The 21,162-nt window shown below is 41.3% G+C and overlaps 1 protein-coding gene across 2 annotated transcripts; it reads left to right on the forward strand.

Annotated features, from left to right (window-relative positions):
* Positions 1–286: 286 nt before the first annotated feature.
* On the forward strand, positions 287–18,887 carry LOC102931567 (natural killer cells antigen CD94-like). Of its 2 annotated transcripts, none has more exons than XM_037912125.2 (8): positions 287–661; positions 932–1,058; positions 5,146–5,241; positions 8,104–8,196; positions 11,695–11,862; positions 12,769–12,920; positions 13,675–13,778; positions 14,407–18,887. In XM_037912125.2, exons 3-8 carry the CDS (start codon positions 5,148–5,150, stop codon positions 14,522–14,524), a joined length of 729 nt encoding a protein of 242 aa, XP_037768053.1. In that variant the 5' UTR covers positions 287–661; positions 932–1,058; positions 5,146–5,147; the 3' UTR covers positions 14,525–18,887. The 2 variants fall into 2 exon arrangements, with proteins under 2 accessions (XP_037768053.1, XP_037768065.1); XM_037912137.2 differs by lacking the exon at positions 287–661 and adding an exon at positions 4,694–4,853 and having other exon boundaries at positions 794–1,058; positions 14,407–17,623.
* The last annotated feature ends 2,275 nt before the right edge of the window (positions 18,888–21,162 follow it).

A 21,162-nucleotide genomic window follows, 5' to 3' on the forward strand; every position in this document is an offset into this window, starting at 1 on the left:
CTAAATCTCCAGGATAAAACTTTTCTCTAGGCCTCCCTGTGCATGCTATGTCTGATTTGACTTCTCTCTCTCTTTAGATTGTGAGCACCTCGGGGCAGGACTTATACTCCGCTGTGTACACTGTCAGCACTTATTAAATCATCATCATCTATCACTGCCCCTATTCCAGATGTGAACCGCTGTTTTGCATTTTCTTGCACATTCTCAGAGCTCGGAGGTGTAGCAGAGACCACATACATACCGCTAGAGACCCAAAAATGTCATCAATGGAAGGCTTCATCCAAAGTTCTTCTTGTGTCTTTCCCATTCTAAGGGCTGTATACAGAGAAGGCTGGATTCCTGACTTGATGAAATGTCACTCATAGACAGCACATCCCAGAATCTACCCATTCAGCCAAGCTAAATGCTGTTTCCGTCTTCTCACTTTCCACGTTTGACTGCCAAATAGGAATGAAGGTGCTTATGGGGTTGAAGATGCTGAAGCCACAAGTTCTGATGCTGATGCTGATGATGCTCATTCCGCCAGTGCTGCTGGTAGTGGTGAGTCCTATTTGGACCCCAGCCCAAATAACATTGAAGTCAGTGGGAATCTTTTTGTTGACGTCTACGGCCATTGGAGAGTAAACATGAAAGGTCCCATCCATTGGCTAAAGCCAGAAGGGTATGTGCTTGGACTTCAGTTGAGTATTTGTTCTGACAGTTACTGAGCTTCAGAATTTAAGTAACGCCAAGTTGTTTTTGAAGTTAAAACAGGTGTTGTCGGTGCTGGTTCAGTCATGTGAGGAAGAAAATCTCTTTGTTCTCAGTGCTTTTGCACGAGGGCCCTGCCTCTCTAATCAGCAACATGAGCGCTTCCTGTGCGGTTTCAGCCAGAAATTTGCAGAACAAATAATTATCCCTCTCTTGACCGGTTCTGTTCCACTTATAACAGGACACTCAAACAGTGAGATCACACTGCCCATCTCTCTTCCTGTGGACAAAGACAAGGGAAGTACAGGATTTAAAGTCATAGTCCAGGACTTCAGACCCAAGCTGTGGACCCTCCAGCACAAACAAAGGTAATACCAGCTTTTTTGCAGGGATTTTCCTTTTCACTAAGGTAATTGCTATAGATTACCTCTTGTGTGTGTTTGTACGTTTTTTATTTCCTTGGATAAAGTTTAATACAAACTGCATTGGGAAGTCTTTCAATTGTAGTCTAGTATTCATTTAATGTCCGAGGTGGCATTTTCCCTCCCTTATGGATGGAGGCTAGCTAGTATCAACCAGCGCTGGACAAAGCTCTTGGAAAGATGACTAAGTATTGTGAGGTGATCAGGTCAATGGGAGTTGAGAGTGCTCAGCACAGTGCAGAATTGTACTCTGTAGTACTGATACAGCGATGTACGATGCATGGGTGGACTGCAGAACCCTCACACAGCCAAGTTGAATTTAATGGCGCTCCATGTGAGCATAGAGGTCCACCCGTGCATTGCACATTGTAGGATAAGCCCCTATAGATTTTGTGTTTTCTTTTGTTTTGAACATTTGTAAATATAATTAAAACTTCAAAATGTAAAATTTTAACCTTCTTTATAGTTGACTGGACAATGGGAAAGGGGGAAATGTGTAGGAAAGTTTAGAGAGAAAAAGAGTTTGCTTCCCTGTAGTCCATACAGTCTAATTAGAGAACACACAGGAAGAAAAGAGGGAAGTGTTCATATGAGATGTTTCTTCTTTGCCTTTATTCCTTTCCTGTATACTATTTATTTCTAAGATTTTTCTATCTATTTCTACATTTTCAATGAGTTTGTAAGCCGTGACTATTTGCCTGGTTTTGTTCTCTGTTCCCCCTTGCCTACTTTCTTTTTAAAAGATTGCTCTTTTCCCCTGGCAGCTTCTTTTTTTCCTTTCCTTTCTTTTTTCTTTTAATTTTAATCCTACCTCACAAACCATAGAGAACAATCTTATCTTGGCCAGAGGATTGGACTAGGGGTAATATTTTCAAAAGTCCCTAAGGACCAGATTTTAAAAAGTATTTAGACATCTAAAGATGCAGATAGTTGCCCAATGGGATTTTGAAGGCACCTAAGTCCCACGGGAATTAGGTGCTTAGGTGCTTGTCAAAATCCGATTAGGTTCCCATTTTCAAAGTGACTTAGGTACTTAGGAACCTAAATCTCATTGATTTTCAGTGCCAAAGTCACTTTTGAAAATGTTACCCTAAATTAATTACAATTAGATTGTGGTCTGTTACACCTCAAATGTCTATGAGTCTATGATTTGCTGAACTCTAGCATGGCCATGAAATGTGCATTAAATCAAATTCTAAAAGATTACAGAACTGCGAATACTTGTGATTGGATCCTGTGAGGTGCTGAATGCCCCTTAATCTACTCTTTAATGCCTATGAAGCCAGCAGGAGTTCAAAGAGATCTGCAGTTCATCGGACTGGCTATTAAAGCTGCAATTATATACAATGGAAAACTGGGGATACAGATTTTTGTTTCATACCCTCCAGCTTGTGCCTCTTAGGGACTAGGTCCAAAGGATCTCTGTAAATCATTCTGAATTATTATTCTTTAATGAAATATAGAAAGGAGAGATGGAAAACACAAAGACATGAATAACTGTACTCTACAGTCTACTTTACAAGGCTTTGTCCAGTCCAGTTTTAAATTACTCAGGTTTTAACTGACTCAAGCCACATTCTAACAGGGCTCGCCATGCTACAGGGGAACACTTTGATATTCAGCATTCATTTTCCCTTTACTCAATTTCTTCCCATTACTGCTAATAATACCTAAGAAAATGCTAGACAATTTCTCTTCAGCTTTCTTGCATTCACCCTTCAAATACTTGTTATATGAAGGGACATAGAAATTTTCACACTGGATCAGACTAGTTCTAGCCCAGTATCCAGCCCCTGACAATGGCTAGCACCAGATGCTTCCCAATGCCATTTTTAAACCCTCACATTAGTCATATGTGGAATAATCTGCCCCCAACACTAGGCTTCATTCTGAGTTCTAACGGAGGTTGGCTTAAACACTGATTCATGAGGTTTAATATCCCTTCCCTAATTTTTGTTGTACGCAGTGTTGTAGCCATATGAAAGCTTGTCTCTCTCACCAACAGAAGTTGGTCCAGTAAAAGGTATTATGTCCCCTGCCAGGACTCTCTAAAATTGTTGTTGCCATTAATTACAATTCTGGATATTCTGATATCCATATAAATGTCGCTTTATGAATCCTTATAAGTTCTTGGCCTCAGTGACTTCCTGTGCAGTTAGTTCCAAAGTTTATTTACATAGTATGTGAAAAAGTATTTACTTTTATCCGTTTGGAATTTCCCACCTTTTGATTTGATTGAATGTCCCTTTACAGAGACTGAGAGAACAGAATTTCCTGCTCTACCTTCTCTAGATTATTTATTACTTTATATACTGCTATCATGGTCCTTCTTCTCCATCTTCTTTCTAAGATAAATAATCCCAGTCTTTTCAATCTGTCTTCATATGTGGGTTTTCCCATTACCTTGATCATTCTTGTTATTTTTTTGTGAACTCCGCTGAGTTTCGCAATGGCCTTTTTGGAGATGGGATGACCAGTGCTTCACACAGTATCTAGAAGAGGCCAGGCCAGTGATTTATATAAAGACAAACTATTTTTGTATAATTCTCTATCCTATTACTTATTCATCTTAACATTTTGTTTGCTTTTTTGACCGCAGCTGCACACAGAGCAGAGGTTTTAATTAATTTGTCTACAGTGAGGTCTGGGTCCCTTTCCTGAGTTGATACACTAATTTAGACCTCTGTAAGGTGTACGAATTGTTTAAATTTTCCCTTCCAATGTGTATTACATTGCATTTATTGACATTGAATTTCATTTTCAAGCATGTTGCCCATTTTCCTAGCTTGTTTAGGTCTCTCTGAAGTTCCTCACAATCCTCTCTGGTCCTGATTGACCTAAATAACATTGTATCATTTGCAGATTTTGCTGCCCACTATTTGGGCCAAGTTCTCACCTACCAATTTTAATACAAATCTGCCCTTTTGGTGATTTATGTGGAGGCCCATAATTGAGTTGATAATAGAAACTAAATTGCAGCTGTGACTAGGAAGGGACTGCATCGTTCCATTATATTTACATTATTTTTTATAAATACAGGCAGTTACCAGTATCAGAAGAAGGAGATTTATCTATTTATCGGTGTGGCTGCTCTATTCTTCACATTTTCTTATGCAACCCTCATCACCATATATCTCAGTACCTTTCAGAAGTGCACTAAGGGAGGTGACTAACATCTGTCACATACAGTTTGTTCCTTTCTTCTCCTCTGGCCTAGGGGAAATTGTGTGAACAGTGTAGTTTGGAGTGTGTGTGTGGGGGGGTTGTTTTCCTTTAAACTAAATTATATGTACTCTATGTTATATGTTTATGCTATCGAAGGCAAAGTCTGAGAAGTGTGCCTTGCACTTGGAGCAGAAGGTGATGTTTGTGGTGGTTCTTAGTTCCTGTGGAAGTTTGCTCCTGAGAAAGTTCTGTCTCCTGTACAGACCAGCTTTGTCCTTGTGGTACAAAGTACCATTGTGCCAAAGAAGTGGAGCTGTTGGTCCCATGGCCCAATCCTGGAGCTTCAGGCAATCTTAGAAATCTGAGCACCATGAAGATAGGGACTAAGATCTTTAATTTGACCTGGCGTTCTATAGGTAGCCGGTACAGTGAGTGGAGGACTGGTGTGAGGTGCTTGCGGCAGCCTGTGTTGTTGAGGAGACATGCTGCATCGTTCTGCAGTAGTTGGAGTGTCCTCTGGCTGATGGCTTCATGTCCAGTAAAAAGCATTGCTAGCCCAAACAGAAGATGACAAAGGTGTGTATATGTGAGGCCAAATCACCACCCACCGGGATGAGACGGAGTGGCCTAGCCAGCCATAAAAGCTAGAATATGTTTCTTGTGGCCTTTGCTATGTGGGAGTTAAGTGTCCATGAGGAACACAGGAGCACTTGTACTGAGCCACTGAGCAGGCTGTCCTGTTACATTGCTCCTGTTCATGCTGATGCTCTTACTGGCTCTAACAGGCCATTTCACTGCAGTACAAATCCCAGTGGTCATCTCAGTTCACTAACTCCACCTCTGGAATTTCTATCCCATAACCCACCAGAAATGAGTGAGCAGTCAGTGACCTTTGTGGACCTCAGATTTCATACTCCTGCAGAGCAGAAGAGAAAACGAAGACCAAAGCATGCCAGGGTCACAGGTACTGTATATTTATAATCTCCTGAATCTATGTCTAACATTATGCTTTTAGCCCTACTCAAATCTCCTTCTTGAACTTTGTCCCAGAAACCCTAACATTATATAGCAAGAATCTGTGTTAGTTTTACTGACATTTGAGAAAAAATTCTATGTTGTTAGTTTTGTGCCAGTCTGTGTGATATGAAGGTGCCCCCAGAAATGCATAGTTTTCCAGGTATGGGAAGAAGGTGGCTTTGTGCCTACAAAGCACTGAAATGTAGCAATTTGATTATGAAGTAATAAATCCTTATGTCACAGGATGGTACTCGCCCTTTAAGAGGGAAGAGGCTAGTGCACCTGTGATTGGTCAGCTGACCCCCAGGTGGGCTATCAGAGAAGGCACCTGGGTGGATTGCTCTGTGAGGAAATATTTTCCATCTTGAGTGCCCTGTTTGGGTTTTCCAGAACTTCCATTGCCCTGAGGCCTCACCATGGAATCTTTCTGCCAGTCGGCAAAGCTCTGGAGCCATCACTCATGTGAAAGGTTTCTTGTACCTGAGGATAACCATTGACACAGTTCCAGACTTAACTACCTAAATGACCCTCCCTCCTGCTCTTCCTTGTGGGCACCTGCCTGAGATTTTAGGCTTTCCAGCTGTCACATCTCGCCCTCAGACTGGGAGTTATGCTTGCAGTCCCTCTGCACCTGACTGCAATTTCCCAGCAGGTCTCATCAGGGACCAGCGCCTGTAGTTAACTCTTTCTCTAAGGGCTATAAGAGTGTATTCCAGTTACCAACCAACCTTCACAAAGCAAACTGCATTTATTCTTCGGGCAAAAGCATTAAAGAGAAAACATATTTAAAAAATAATAAACCTGAATACATGCTAAAAGCTTACCTGAGGTCACCCTGAGCTCCAACACAGGGCTCTGGTAGGTGTCAATCTTCAGACCCCCACAACTGGCTTTGCCCATTTGCTCCCAAGTTCATGTCAGCATTTAAGATCAGAAACCATACCCAACTGGATAGTGCAACTGTTGCTTTATACTGCTCTGGCCTTTGATCTCCAGTTTCCAAGAACAAGTAAACCCCAGTCAATGGCCCACTCCTCCGGGGGTAGCTTCAAAAAGGTGTTTTTGTTGTTGTTGCATAACCAGCATTGTGGAATTTGCATGAACCCCTACCCAAAGATTCCCCAGGAAATCTACTTAACACTTAACACAAAAGTCCATACCTGTCTGGCACATTTTATATAGTTAGTTGGACTCCTTATATTTGCCAGCTCTCTCATCTACAACTATAATGCTGCACAAGCTTTGCATACTATATATATGGGGCTTTGGGGAATATGATACAGAAAAAGGACGCTGAGTTCTCTTAGATGATTCAACCTGAATCTCTTGGCTTTTCTCCAGAATAGCTTCTAGATAGGCCAGAGTTCTAGTTGCTGCAAGCTAAGGCATCAGCTTACTAGTGCCCTGCAAGGTTTCTTGTAATAAGTATCTTATTTGCATGCCTCATAAGAAACAGAAATATTTTTAAAATGGTTTATCTATAGTTTGCAGATAGCAGAAAATAATAAGAAACTAATATGCTTTCTGTTAATCCACAAAATCTAACAGCTACAGCCTGCCTTGGGCCAAATCCTGATGTACTTACTCAATTTTTCTCAGTTCTTACTAGGCCACTACTGCAGGGAACATTTTTTTCAGGGCTAGTTTCTAATTCCTTTCCTTATGGGGAGTAATATTTTACCCCACAGCATAAGGTACGACTCAACATGAGTAAGGATCGCAGAATCTGGTCCTCAGAGAAGTCAGCCCCTTTCTCTGCTCATCACTTATCTGAGAACAAGCTTCAATTAAAAAAATAAAAGGTTTTCTATTTGAAATCATTCAGTGCACGGTTTATGTTCCAACCTTTGAGTTGGTTGTCAACTATTTGCAGTGGCTACTGCTTCAAGAATTCACTGTTCATACTTCACTATTTGAGCTATGTGATTTGTCACCTAAGTCACATGGTATTGTTTCTGTTTCCTAATTGGATGACTCTGATAAAGGTAAAATTGGAAATCTGACAAAAATTTTGAACAATGTGTGTAATTAAGCAGTGGAACAGATGACAAAGGAATGTGATAATTCTCCACCATTTGGAGTTTTTAAATGAATATTGACTCTCTTTCTAAAAGATATGACCTCATTCAACCATAAGTTATTGGTTTTGGAAACAGGAATTACTGGTGAGGTTCTATGGCCTGTGTTACATTATGCAAGAACTCAGACCTGATGCTCATAATGTTGCCTCCTAGCCTTAACATCTGTGAAGTTATGTTCCCACCTACTGTAATGACAATTTCATAGAGCTGTCTTTCCATCCTTACAACCTATCATAAATCAGCGAGAAGGAAATGGCCTACTCTGATCTGGAGTTTCACACTCCTTCAAAGCAGAAGAGGCAGCAAAATATTATGCACTATAAGCTGCTGGCTTCTTACGTTCTTTTATCAAAGTGTTCATAGTCAAACATCCGCCTCCTGGTGTAGCCACTGTCCATGGCCTCATATTTCAGAAACAATAAAATTAGAATTTTGTCCACTGTCGCAGGAAATGGCATGTTAATGGGCCAAGGCCTGGGCAGAAATTGGGATGTGACAGCTCTGGCCTTCACCAGGAACAACTGTTTTCTCCAAGTCATCTCAATTCATGCCAGATTTATTGAGCACACATTCAATAGCTATTATTATTGGACTGGTTTAGCTCCAATGGTGAGTTCTGGCTTTGGTAGACTGGTGTGGCTGAGAGCTCTGATCTGAAACCAGAGTCTCAGGAGAGGGGCACATTCTAGCCATGTTTGCTTTAATTTTCTCTCTCTTATTTCTGTTAGAATCTCCTCCATCTTCACAGTGGCTCCTTACAGTGATTCTGGGGCTCCTCTGCCTGGCTTTGGTAGTAACTGCAAGGGTTTGGGGTGCCATGGGTAAGTATTTGCCAAGAAGGCAACAAAACACGATCTGAACCATTATAACGTTTAGACGGGCTTTGAGTGATGTGTGTAAATGTATGTGAGAGACACTGTCATAGTTTGCATTGCTTTGTAAAAAACAACTTTCATTTGGTATTCAGAGCCTGTTGCCTGCCGAGCTGTGATTTGAATTCTACTTGTAAAACATGTGAGAAGCTGAGATACCTTTAAGAGTATGTCTACACAGCATTTTGGAGCAAGCAGGAGCAAGCCTTCAAGCCAAGGTCAACAGACTCAGGCTAGCGGGGCTTCTACTAATGCTCTACAAACAGCTGTATAGACAGCACTTTGAAGTTATGTTTTGTGGTGCAACTCCAGCTCTGAAGCCTAGGGAGAGCGGTGATCCCAAGAATCCTTCTCAGTTAAGACTAAAGTTGATTTGAAACTCTGACTACAGTTTAAATGTGGTTAGAAATGGCATCATGTCTAGGACTGGGTGAATTTTTTTTCAGTGAGTATTTTATTAGCCAAAAAAAATGCATTTTTCCATGCACTGAAGCTATTCGTGAATTTGGGTAGAATTCGATTAATACTTTTGGCCAAAAAATTGATTTTTTATTTAAGAAAGGGAAATGGTTTGTTTCAGTGATTTCAGAATAAAAAGCTTGAAAAATACCTCAAAACAAAACTAGAGGAAGAACTGAAAAAAAAATGTGTTGGAATGGAAAACAACCCTAAAAGAAAATTAAAAGACTCTCCCCTCCCTTTTTCTTGAGTTTTTTTTTTCATTTCATTCCACATAGATCTGAAATTAATTTTGTTGTTTTGGGGTTTTGTTCCAGGAGGAAAAACTGGAAAATATCAGTTCGGGTTCAAAATTAACCAATTTTAGTTCCAGATTTTTCATCTGCAAACCAAAAAAATAATTTTTCATTCAGCTCTAATCATGATACAGAGCGTGGCTCCATATTTCTTGCTTCTGAATGGTTTTGTGATCTTTAAAGTTTGCTCACTTTACCAGTCCAAAAGGGAATGGGGACTGATTTTGTTCTTACTTACATCAGTGTAAATCATGAGAATTATGAGGCCAGGAAGCTAAAAGAATAAAGGACATTTTGACAAAAACATCTTTGGTACATATTCTGTTAATCAGATTTCAAGCCCATAGAGATTGTTTTGTAAATAGTAAAGCAGTTTTACCAATTCCTTAATTACTTTAACATCAGAATTAAAGTGAAAACTCCACATTGTGTAAATCTCATAAGAACAGCCATACTGGGTCAGACCAAAGGTCCATTTAGCCCAGTATCCTGTCTTCCAACAGGTTTCAGAGTAGCAGCCGTGTTAGTCTGTATCCACAGAAAGAAAAGGAGTACTTGTGGCACCTTAGAGACTAACCAATTTATTTGAGCATAAGCTTTCGTGAGCTACAGCTCACTTCATCGGATGCATTCAGTGGAAAATACAGTGGGGAGATTTATATACACAGAGATCATGAAACAATGGGTGTTACCATACACACTGTAACAAGAGTGATCAGGTAAGCTGAGCTATTACCAGCAGGAGAGCAGGGGGAAAAACCTTTTGTAGTGATAATCAAGGTGGGCCATTTCCAGCAGTTGACAAGAACATCTGAGGAACAGCCGGGGGAGGGGGGGATAAACATGGGGAAATAGTTTTACTTTGTGTAATGACCCATCCACTCCCAGGCTTTATTCAAGCCTAAGTTAACTGTATCCAGTTTGCAAATTAATTCCAATTCAGCAGTCTCTGGTTGGAGTCTGTTTTTGAAGTTTTTTTGTTGAAGAATTGCCACTTTAAGGTCTGTAATCGAGTGACCAAAGAGATTGAAGTGTTCTCCGACTGGTTTTTGAATGTTATAATTCTTGACGTCTGATTTGTGTCCATTTATTCTTTTACGTAGAGACTGTCCAGTTTGGCCAATGTACATGGCAGAGGGGCATTGCTGGCACATGATGGCATAGATCACATTGGTAGATGTGCAGGTGAACGAGCCTCTGATAGTGTGGCTGATGTGATTAGGCCCTATGATGGTGTCCCCTGAATAGATATGTGGACACAGTTGGCAACGGGCTTTGTTGCAAGGATAGGTTCCTGGGTTAGTGGTTCTGTTGTGTGGTGTGTGGTTGCTGGTGAGTGTTTGCTTCAGGTTCGGGGGCTGTCTGTAAGCAAGGACTGGCCTGTCCCCAAGATCTGTGAGAGTGATGGGTCGTCCTTCAGGACAGGTTGTAGATCCTTGATGATGCGTTGGAGAGGTTTTAGTTGGGGGCCGAAGGTGATGGCTAGTGGCGTTCTGTTATTTTCTTTGTTGGGCCTGTCCTGTAGTAGGAACTTCTGGGTACTGTTCTGGCTCTGTCAATCTGTTTCTTCACTTCAGCAGGTGGGTACTGTAGTTGTCTCTATCAAGCGTTCTTACAACTACAATGAATCCGATGAAGTGAGCTATAGCTCACGAAAGCTTATGCTCAAATAAATTGGTTAGTCTCTAAGGTGCCACAAGTACTCCTTTTCTTTTTGTCTTCCAACAGTGGCCAATGTCACATGCCACAGAGGGAATGAACAGAACAGGTAATCATCAAGTGATCCATCCTCTGTCGCCCATTCCCAGCTTCTGGCAAACAGACTAGTGACACCATCCCTGCCTTTTTTGTTGCCCTTTTATGAACCTTGTCCAATTCCAGTATATCTTTTTTGAGATGCGGCGACCACATCTGCATGCAACATTCAAGATGTGGGCATACCATGGATTTATATAGAGGCAATATGATATTTTCTGTCCTATTATCTATCCCTTTCTTAATCATTCCCAGCAGTCTGTTCGCTTTTTTGACTGCCGCTGCACATTGAGTGGATGTTTTCAGAGAACTATCCACAATGACTCCAAGATCTCTTTCTTGAGTGGTAACAGCTATTTTTAGACCCTATCATTTTATATGTATAGTTGGGATTATTGGTCCCCCCTTTGTGCTAATCCGCAGGGAATATGAGTTGTTACAGCCCATGGTGACTGACATTTCTGTCTTTGGGTATGTCTGTGCTATGGAGACTGTACCAGCATAGCTATATTGCTGTAGCTGTGTCAGCATCACCCCAAAGTGTAGAGGTTATCTACTCTGATGGAAGGAGTTTTTCCATTGGAATAGGAACACCACCTCCCCAAATGATGGTAGCTACACAGCATTCTTTCATTTACATAGCTGTGTCTGTGCTGGGGGGTTAGGTGGGCATATCTATGTCAGTTAGGCATGTTTTTTCACACTCCTAGCCGATGTAGCTATGTTGACCCATCTTTCTAGTATAGACCAAGCATTTACCTGAAGCTATATCCTCTCATGCTTTTAGCTCAGAAGGTCTCCAGTTCAATCCCCAGTGCATAAGCCATGATGACAACTGTCACAATTGCTGTTAGCATCTTTATAATGCAAAAGGCAAATGATTTATATAAGTGTATTTCATTTTGTTTTAACTGATTTCTTGGGATGTGGATTTAAGTTCTCCAGGCTTCCCATCAAGTGAGAAGACAGAATGAGGAACTTATCCAGAAACTGGCTATTCTGAAAAACTTCACTCAATTGCAGGAAACTCTGACAAACTGCATGCAGCAAAGAGACGATCTCCAAGCCAATAACACAGAACTCTCAAATGTTCTGAATAAGAAAGGTATCAATCAGAGCTCACTCTTCTGTTTATATCCTTTATGGTTTTTTTGTTGCTTAATCAGAATTCAGCTCTCCTTGTTCTTATTAACAAAAAAGGGTACTTCTGTTCCTGTGCACACAGTGTACAAGGGCCTCATCTAAGTATTAATTACGTGGAAAGCCACAACAAATCTGAGCAAAAATATGGTGTCCTTAATAATGGACATAATCAGTGATCCCTGGCTCACTAGCTTCAAAGTAGAGAAACCTGGGCAGCTCCTTCCCAGCTTACATCTCTCAATGGTACAAGGGAAAGACATTGATAAACAGAGGGATTTTGACAAATGCAACAGACAAATAGGCTGCTGCACAGAGAGACTCTCCTGCACTTCCCTCCCACAGCGCCGACACTGTGCTAGCTTGGTTATCAGGTTTTCATCCTAGTCAACATCATCATCATTGCCATCGTGAGGATTGCTTCCTCTCTCCACTAGTGCTCTCATTACCTCTCTTGTTCATTGTGATCTGAATGGAGCTGGAGGGGAAACAGGTTTCCTGTCCCATGAGCACTTTTGAGAATTCAAAATTTTTCCATTTCATGTTGGGATAAAACCGAGACCTTTCAAAGTTTTCCGTGAAAAAACAGAGAAGCCCCAGAGTAGGCGATAGCCTGGTGTTGAGGGATGAGGGAGAACCAGGGTTAAGTCCCTGTTCTGCCTGAATCAGAAAAGGGCCTTGACCCAAGTATCCCATATCCCAGGTTATTTTGGGGGCACCAACATCAGCTTCATCCTAGCTGGCAAGACAAACACTACATTCCCCGTGAGAAATATACACACTAGCGAATACATGGTGACACTCAGTATCAAACTGCGTCGCACCCATCAATGCAGAACTATAACGGGTCTATATTGCTCTCTTTTTCCAGTAGATAAATGCAGCTCTTGCCCTGAGGGCTGGATACAGCATAGAGGGAAGTGTTACCATTTTACTAATGAAAGGAGCTCCTGGCAGAAGAGTAAAAAATACTGCTCGTCTCATGGGTCTAGACTGCTGAGGATAGAGAACAAGGAAGAACTGGTAGGGAATTTACCCTTTGCCTTATTTTCCTATATTTTCCAAACTACACCTGCCCAATATCTATCTGGTGGGGAAGTGGGATATGGGTATAAAATGAAAAATAACACTGGCAGGGTAAATGACTTTCTAAACTGTTTGTGTTCTATTCAGAACTGTGTCCCCAAGGGAGACTGGGCAGATTTGGGGCACCAGAGAAGGAGTGAATTTTATCACTGACTTCAAGAGTGATTAAAGAGAGTGTGATGTCCTAGCCTAGGGATTAGTGCTCTGCATAATATGAGGAAGGGACAGAGTCCATTCCTAGGGTCTGAGTCTCCTCTCCCTCCATCGTGAATCACGACTTCCTCCATTGAAGTCAATGAAATGAAACCCATCTGAAAATAAAATCAAGCTTTGTCTCTCTTTAACAGAGGCTGGATATGCTGTTGGGTTAGTACTTGTGCTGCTTGGGAAGAGAACTTCTCATGTCTCATTAGTGATACCCCTGGCTGATGAGACAATTGTGTTGACTTGTTCTCCAGGGTATCCTATCAGTTCTTCTCAGCCAGGACGGTAGCTGTGATGCTTCCCGTGAGGGACAGGTGCAAAAAGCTCCATAAAATCTATGGCTGACTTTTCTGGAAAAAATGGAGTGTGATTGGCCAATGTATGGGCATTACAACACACTGGTCCCGACTGGGACACATCAGCCTCATTCTCATCCCTGGTATCCATACGCCTACCATGTAAATGATTTAGTCTTGTTCCCAAACAGGATTTCATAAACAGACAGGCGTGTTTTCACTGGATTGGACTATTCCGTAAGGGAGCTACTACAAACTGGATGTGGGAGGATGGCACAGCTCATTCCACTGACCTGTAAGTCTCTGGCAGATCTAGAAGTTGTTCACTTGTGTTTTACATCCTTGTGCATTTCTTACAGAATTTGCACTCTGGCATTGCTACTGAACTTGTAGAATTATTGTGTATTTTTTACGGTTACAAATTCTCACAGGAAGGAGTGGTGCTGTTTGAATTTTTTAAATCTAAATGAATAAACATAATAAAACAATTGTACAACATTAACAGTGGTAGCTGTAACTCTGTCAGAACTACATATGAATATATCTATTCATATGTAGTTCTGACAAATATTCTAAATGGGATATTTCAAAGTTGAAACATTGATAAGGGTGATGCCACCATTACACTTAAGGAGGAAAGGAAGAGACTACCGTCCTACCCCTGAACATTAAATTGTACAACAACTGCAGTAAATTTAAAACAAGAGGCCACCTCAGCTAAATGAACAATCTCGAGCCAAAAACATTCCAAATCACAAAGAAATGCTTTTCATAGCTCAGCTTGCAGGACATGTTATTCTGAGAAGTGAAATTAATAGGTAAGGCAAGTTAACCCCAATATTTAGGCAGCCAAATGCAATGACACTGTTTGTGATTTTACAAAAATGGCATGGCTGAGTGTTAAATGTAGCTTTCTGCCCCAGGTTCCAAGTAAAGAAGCAAGAGCCTGGAGAGTCCTGTGTACTTCTGAATGCAGGAGAAGCCACCTCCTATAACTGTACACAACAATATCGCTGTATTTGTGAGAAGAGAGCTGCTTAGCTGAAGCCTGCTGAACAACACGGGAGGATCACAGCATCCATGAGACACATACCCTGGGATGTTCCAAAGACAAAGAGAAATCACAACCCCTTCAATTTGCTGTGTTACCCTTCAGACTGAGGGGCTGCAGTTTCAGGTGATAAAACAAACAGCAGACTGTCAAGAAGCAGGGCAGACACCCCAAACTGGAATCTTCTCCAGCCAACCAGCCCACTCCCACCATACTGAATGACTGTCATTCCCATCTGGGTTGATAAGAGTTGATTTCAGAGGCCATTAGTGTAAATATTAATAAATACTTTGTAAAAAATATAGTGTTGTTTGTGCACGGGGTGTTTTACGGAAAAATACAATTTGCCCCAAAGAACTTACCAGTAAAATCAAACAAAATACAATAAATGAGGCTCATACAGAGACAAAAGAGGAATGGGAGAGGAAGACAAGCATTCATAATAGTGACAATCACCATCTTGGTGCCTGGGGATTGAGCTGGGGATGTCTAGAGCTAAAAGCCTGAGTCAGGAAAATAACTCCCTAGCTGGCAGCTATAACAGACTCACATGCTCTGTGGGTGGGGCACACAGGGGTATGTGTCACTCACACTCAGCAGTGGGTTACATACTTTCCCTGAATGGAGAAAGCTGGTTTCATGTGTCTCAGGCTCACTGCAGTTTGAATCCCAGATCAGCTTCCATTTTATAGCAACTGCAATCTTGGCTATGACCACGGATTGAACTGGAGGCCTCCAAAGCTAACATCATGAGTCTCTACAGCTTGAGATAAACAAATGAAGTGCTTTAATTTTGCACTGTCACCCTGCCTGGAGTGGCTCAGGACCATGAGTGTCAACCTCAGGGCAGATTGTGAAGAAGCAGGGCAGAGACTGCAAACTGGCTGTGTGTTCTATTATTAGATTTCACAAACCCAGTAACAAGTGTGAACTCCTAAAGCACTATAACAGCCTTACTGTGGAGTCACAGACAGTCCCCTTGGGCATTCCCGTCTATCTTCCCAGCCTGGCAACTGGACTATGTTATAACTGGTTACTTTATCAAAACCACAGCAATATTCAGCAAAAAAGAATAGGGTACTCCCAGTACCAAAGGACCAATCACATACCCCAGGTCAGTTTGTACCTGAGATCTCACACCAAAGACAACCCTTGTAGACAATCCTATAGTCAACTAACTAAGGATTTATTATCTAAGAAAATAAATTAGTATTTGCAAGGTTAAAGCAGGCAGACTTAAATACACAAATGAGTTACAGTCTATGTTTTCAAAAGGTGACAGAGTTGTAGTAATCTGTCAGCTCTGAATGTCTTTTAGACCAAACACAGGTTGACCCTGGGTAGCTCTGCTTCTGTTCCATAGCTACAACCCTGTGAGAATCCAATTAACAAAAGATGAAAAATTTTCTTCTCAGCTATTTTTATTTCCTTCTTCCAGAATTCAGTGAGCTTTGTATCAGGGCTTTTGGAGGCTTTGTGCTGAGTGTTGGGAAAACAGAGCTGTCCCTCCTCCCCTCCTGTTTGCGTACTTTACGGATGCTCGTTTAGAGTCCCAGTCTAAATGTGTCTGAAGTTATTCTCGGGAATGTTCACAGTCTCCTTCAACAACCTATTTGTTCAGAATTTTTTAACAAGAATTGAAATGACAATAAGAGATGAAGGGCTGGATTCCTAGCTGGTGTAACTTGATATAGAGCCACTGAAGTCAATGAAACTTCACCAAATCATACCAGCTGAAGACCTTTCCCAAGTCGGTCTCGCTTGCACAGGGCCAGGTTAGACCCTGCCAGCCCCAGGATCAGGGAGAATAAGGCTTAGAGCTGGTATTTAGTGAAAGTGCCTGGACTTGTTTTGTAGAAGCTGTGGTTTAATGTTTGTAATATTTAAATGATCCCAGCAAAGTGCTGAATTTCCCTTGTTGAGGTGGGCGTCTGCATCTGTGAGAAGCTGAGCTGCTGTTGTGGTTTCACAGGAGCAATTTCTTTGCTTGGCAGGTTGAAGAACTTAATATATTGATTACCTTCTTGTTGCAATTATTAATAATATTTGAAATTAATATGGGAGACCACCAGATAATAATTTCACCTTAAATTCCTATATTAACTCTAAAATATTATTGTATACAATTGTTCTAAACATGTCTAACAGCCTAAAAATAAGTCATCACTGCACCCAATACAGTATCAAAGCATTCATAAACATCTGATCAGTATTCTTACAACTAGGCCAGACCTAAGGAACTCAGTGTCATCCTGGCATGATTCAGCATGCTCAGGTTTGGTCTGACAAGGTACCATCAGATTCATGGTTCTCTTTATATCCTTCAGCTAACTTGCTACCCTTAACGAAAGCCCTGTCTGAAGCAGTTTATTCTGACTACTTTCCTTCCACCAATGTCCTCCTTTCCTCTCTCCTCCCCCCTTCCTTGCTTACCAGTGGAACCCAGGTTTGTGTGATGCTCTTTACCTCAGGGGAACACCCTACACCCCCAAGTTCATCTTTATAAAATGATTGTGTGGTATCCAATGCAAAGTTTGTCATGTTTGGTGTCTTTGGAAGGCTCATGAGGTTGTTATAGTAATTGTTACAGTAATGTTATAGGTTGTAATTTCATATATACAGTTATGAGGCTGAAAATGTACCCCCATGGCTTAAAATAACTCCAGGCAAAAACTCTCCAAGAGCAGAGAGGCAGTTCACACCCCATCAGGACAAACCCAGCCCAGCCTCACAGAAATAAAAGACGCTGGCCTAGCCAGCAACAAAAGAATCTGTTAGACTTTCGAGGGAGTCACCCCCATTCCTTTGGTCAGTTTGGAACTGCAATGAGGTAATGCTCACCTGACTTTGAAGGGGGGGACAAAGCAAAGAGGGAAGAAAGGACATGATAAAAGGGAGAGACGTTTGCCACGCTCTCTCTCTCTTCTCTACCTACACCTACAGACACCACAACAAGTGACTGAAAGGCTGATCAAAGGGGAGAGCCAGGCTGAAGAGCAACCAGCCAGCCTGTGGTGAGAAGCATCTAAGTTTGTAAGGGCATTGAAAGTGTTAAGATCAGCTTAGAATGCATTTTGCTTTTATTTCATTTGACCAAATCAGACTTGTTATGCTTTGACTTATAATCACTTAAAACCTACCTTTATAGTTAATAAATCTGTTTGTTTATTCTGCCTGAAGCAGTGTGTTTGGTTTGAAGCGTGCCAGATACTCCCTTTGGGTGAACAAGCCTGTACATATCAATTTCTTTGTTAAATTGATGAACTCATATAAGCTTGCAGCATCCAGCGGGCATAACTGGACACTGCAAGGCGGAGGAGGTTCCTAGGGTAATGTCTGGGACCGGAGATATTGGCTAGTTTCATTTGGTTGCACAATCCAAGGAGCAGCTTACATGCCAGAGGCTGTGCATGAACATCCCAGGAGTGGGGGTTCTCACAGCACAGCAGGGTAAGGCTGGCTCCCAGAGTCAAGGACTGGAGTGAACTAGAAGATCACCCATCCCGATAACATCAGAGGGGAATGTCACAGTTTGCGCTTGTTTCTTTTAAGACAGTTTTTTTTCTTGTTACTATAGCCCTTTATTTTATTAGTTTTTTTTTAACCATACATTCTTTCCACACTACAATCTGGTCTTAACTTTATTTTCACGGCCTTCTTTTATTCGCTGCTTAGGGCCTTTTCCCTACTAGCCACAAACTGTAAAGCAAATACATTAATTTCTTAACCAAATGTAAGCTAACTTTAATTCTTTTAATTTCATAACTATCTTTACGCTTGTGAATACTTACAATCCAGCTTACTGAAGACCTAGTGGCTTAATGGCAAATCCTCCTATTGAAGAAAACTCTACACATCAATTCATTTGGCATTAATTCAATATCAGTTACAATTAAACATTTCCTTGTTTAATGACATATGAAAAGCCTGAAGTTCCTGGAAAATGCAGGACTTAACATCAGTTTCCGAAACACTTGTGAAGTGTTTGGGGTATTTTCCTTTCCATTGAACAGCTAAAAGTGAAACAGTGACATCAAGAGACTTGAAAAAGATGTACATTTTAGCAGTTAGGAATAAATCAAAAAGTTCCTCCACTATGGGGACTTCTTCATTTTGAGGAAGGGCAGATCATTTGTTGGAAAATCCTGGATCCTGTCACTCACAATTATAATGGGCCTAATTCCATCCCATTTTTGTTAGATGGTACCTCACTCCATGACTTGCTTCAATTCAACCCATGGGACAATCTGCAGAGTAAGAAACTACCCATTGATCATGAGGGTGGCAGACTCAGACCTGTAGTGCTTTGTATCATACAGGTGTACTACAAACAATGAGCCAATTCTCTAACAGGAGAAATCCAGGAGAGCTGATTTCTCAGCCTCTCTGAATCAGGCCACTTCTTTAGATGCCTAGCTGTAGCTAAGCATGTTTGCAACCTTTGGACTTAGACTCTGCACAAACCAGAAATGATTAGGGAAATACCTTACGAAAGTGCCCCTTACATACCTGTATGTGGACCAAGACCTGGGCTCCAGGTACAGAAGGGCAGGTAGGTACTGAATTAAGCAAAAGTCTTATTTTGGGGAATGCTTTGTTGCAGTTCAGGGAAACTGCATTTGTATCCCCCTTCCCTGGTCCAGCAAGGGCACAAACTCTATGGTTTCCAGCCATCTAGCTAGCGCCTTCTTTGGGTGGAGACCCACTTCTCTCTCTCAATCCTGATGGGGATATTTCCAGGCCAAACAGTTCCCTGCTCCACAGTGTTATTCCCCGTCTGCCTAAACACACATAAGAACATTAGAACATAAGAATGGCCGTACTGGGTTCAGACCAAAGGTCCATCCACCCCAGTATCCTGTCTACCAACAGTGGCCAATGCTAGGTGTCCCAGAGGGAGTGAACCTAACAGGTAATGATCAAGTGATCTCTCTCCTGCCATCCATCTCCACCCTCTGACAAACAGAGGCTAGGGACACCATTCCTTACCCATCCTGGATAATATCCATTAATGGACTTAACCTCCATGAATTTATCCACTTCTCTTTTAAATCCTGTTATAGTCCTAGCCTTCACAACCTCCTCAGGCAAGGAGTTCCACAGGTTGAGTGTGCATTGTGTGAAGAAGAACTTCCTTTTATTTATTTTAAACCTGCTGCCCATTAATTTCATTTGGTGGCCCCTAGTTCTTATATTATGGGAACAAGTAAATAACTTTTCCTTATTCACGTTCTCCACACCACTTATGATTTTATATACCTCTATCATATCCCCCCTTAGTCTCCTCTTTTCCGAGCTGAAAAGTCCTAGTCTCTTTAATCTCTCCTCATATGGGCCCCATTCCAAACCCCTCATCATTTTAGTTGCCCTTCTCTGAACCTTTTCTAATGCCAGTATATCTTTTTTGAGATGAGGAGACCACATCTGTACGCAGTATTCAAGATGTGGGCGTACCATGGATTTATATAAGGGCAATAAGATATTCTCCATCTTATTTTCTATCTGTTTTTTAATGATTCCTAACATCTTGTTTGCTTTTTTGACTGCCGCTGCACACTGCGTGGACGTCTTCAGAGAACTATCCACGATGACTCCAAAATCTTTTTCCTGATTAGTTGTAGCTAAATTATCCCACATCATATTTTATGTATAGTTGGGGTTATTATTTCCAATGTGCATTACTTTACATTTATCCACATTAAATTTCATTTGCCATTTTATTGCCCAATCGCTTAGTTTTGTGAGACCTTTTTGAAGTTCTTCACAGTCTGCTTTGGTCTTAACTATCTTGAGCCGTTTAGTATCACTGCAAACTTTGCCACCTCACTGTTTACCCCTTTCTCCAGATCATTTTTGAACAAGTTGAATAGGATTGGTCCTAGGACTGACCCTTGGGGAACACCACTAGTTACCCCTCTCCATTCTGAAAATTTACCGTTTATTCCCACCCTTTGTTCCTTGTCTTTTAACCAGTTCTCAATCCATGAGAGGATCTTCCCTCTTATCTCATGACAACTTAATTTACATAAGAGCCTTTGGTGAGGGACCTTGTCAAAGGCTTTCTGGAAATCTAAGTACACTATGTCCACTGGATCCCCCTTGTCCACATGTTTGTTGACCCCTTCAAAGAATTCTAATAGATTAGTAAGACATGATTTCCCTTTACAGAAACCATGTTGACTTTTGCCCAACAATTTATGTTCTTCTATGTGTCTGACAATTTTGTTCTTTACTATTGTTTCAACTAATTTGCCTGGTACTGACGTTAGACTTACTGGTCTGTAATTGCCAGGATCACCTCTAGAGCCCTTTTTAAATATTGGCGTTACATTAGCTATCTTCCAGTCGTTGGGTACAGCAGCTGATTTAAAGGACAGGTTACAAACCACAGTTAATAGTTCCGCAATTTCACATTTGAGTTCTTTCAGAACTCTTGGGTGAATGCCATCTGGTCCCAGCAACTCGTTACTGTTAAGTTTATCAATTAATTCCAAAACCTCCTCTAGTGACACTTCAATCTGTGACAATTCCTCAGATTTGTCACCTACAAAAGACTGTTCAGGTTTGGGAATCTCCCTAACATCCTCAGCCGTGAAGACTGAAGCAAAGAATTCATTTAGTTTCTCCG

The sequence above is a fragment of the Chelonia mydas genome, chromosome 1, assembly GCF_015237465.2.
Source record: "Chelonia mydas isolate rCheMyd1 chromosome 1, rCheMyd1.pri.v2, whole genome shotgun sequence".
NCBI classification, from domain to species: domain Eukaryota; kingdom Metazoa; phylum Chordata; order Testudines; family Cheloniidae; genus Chelonia; species Chelonia mydas.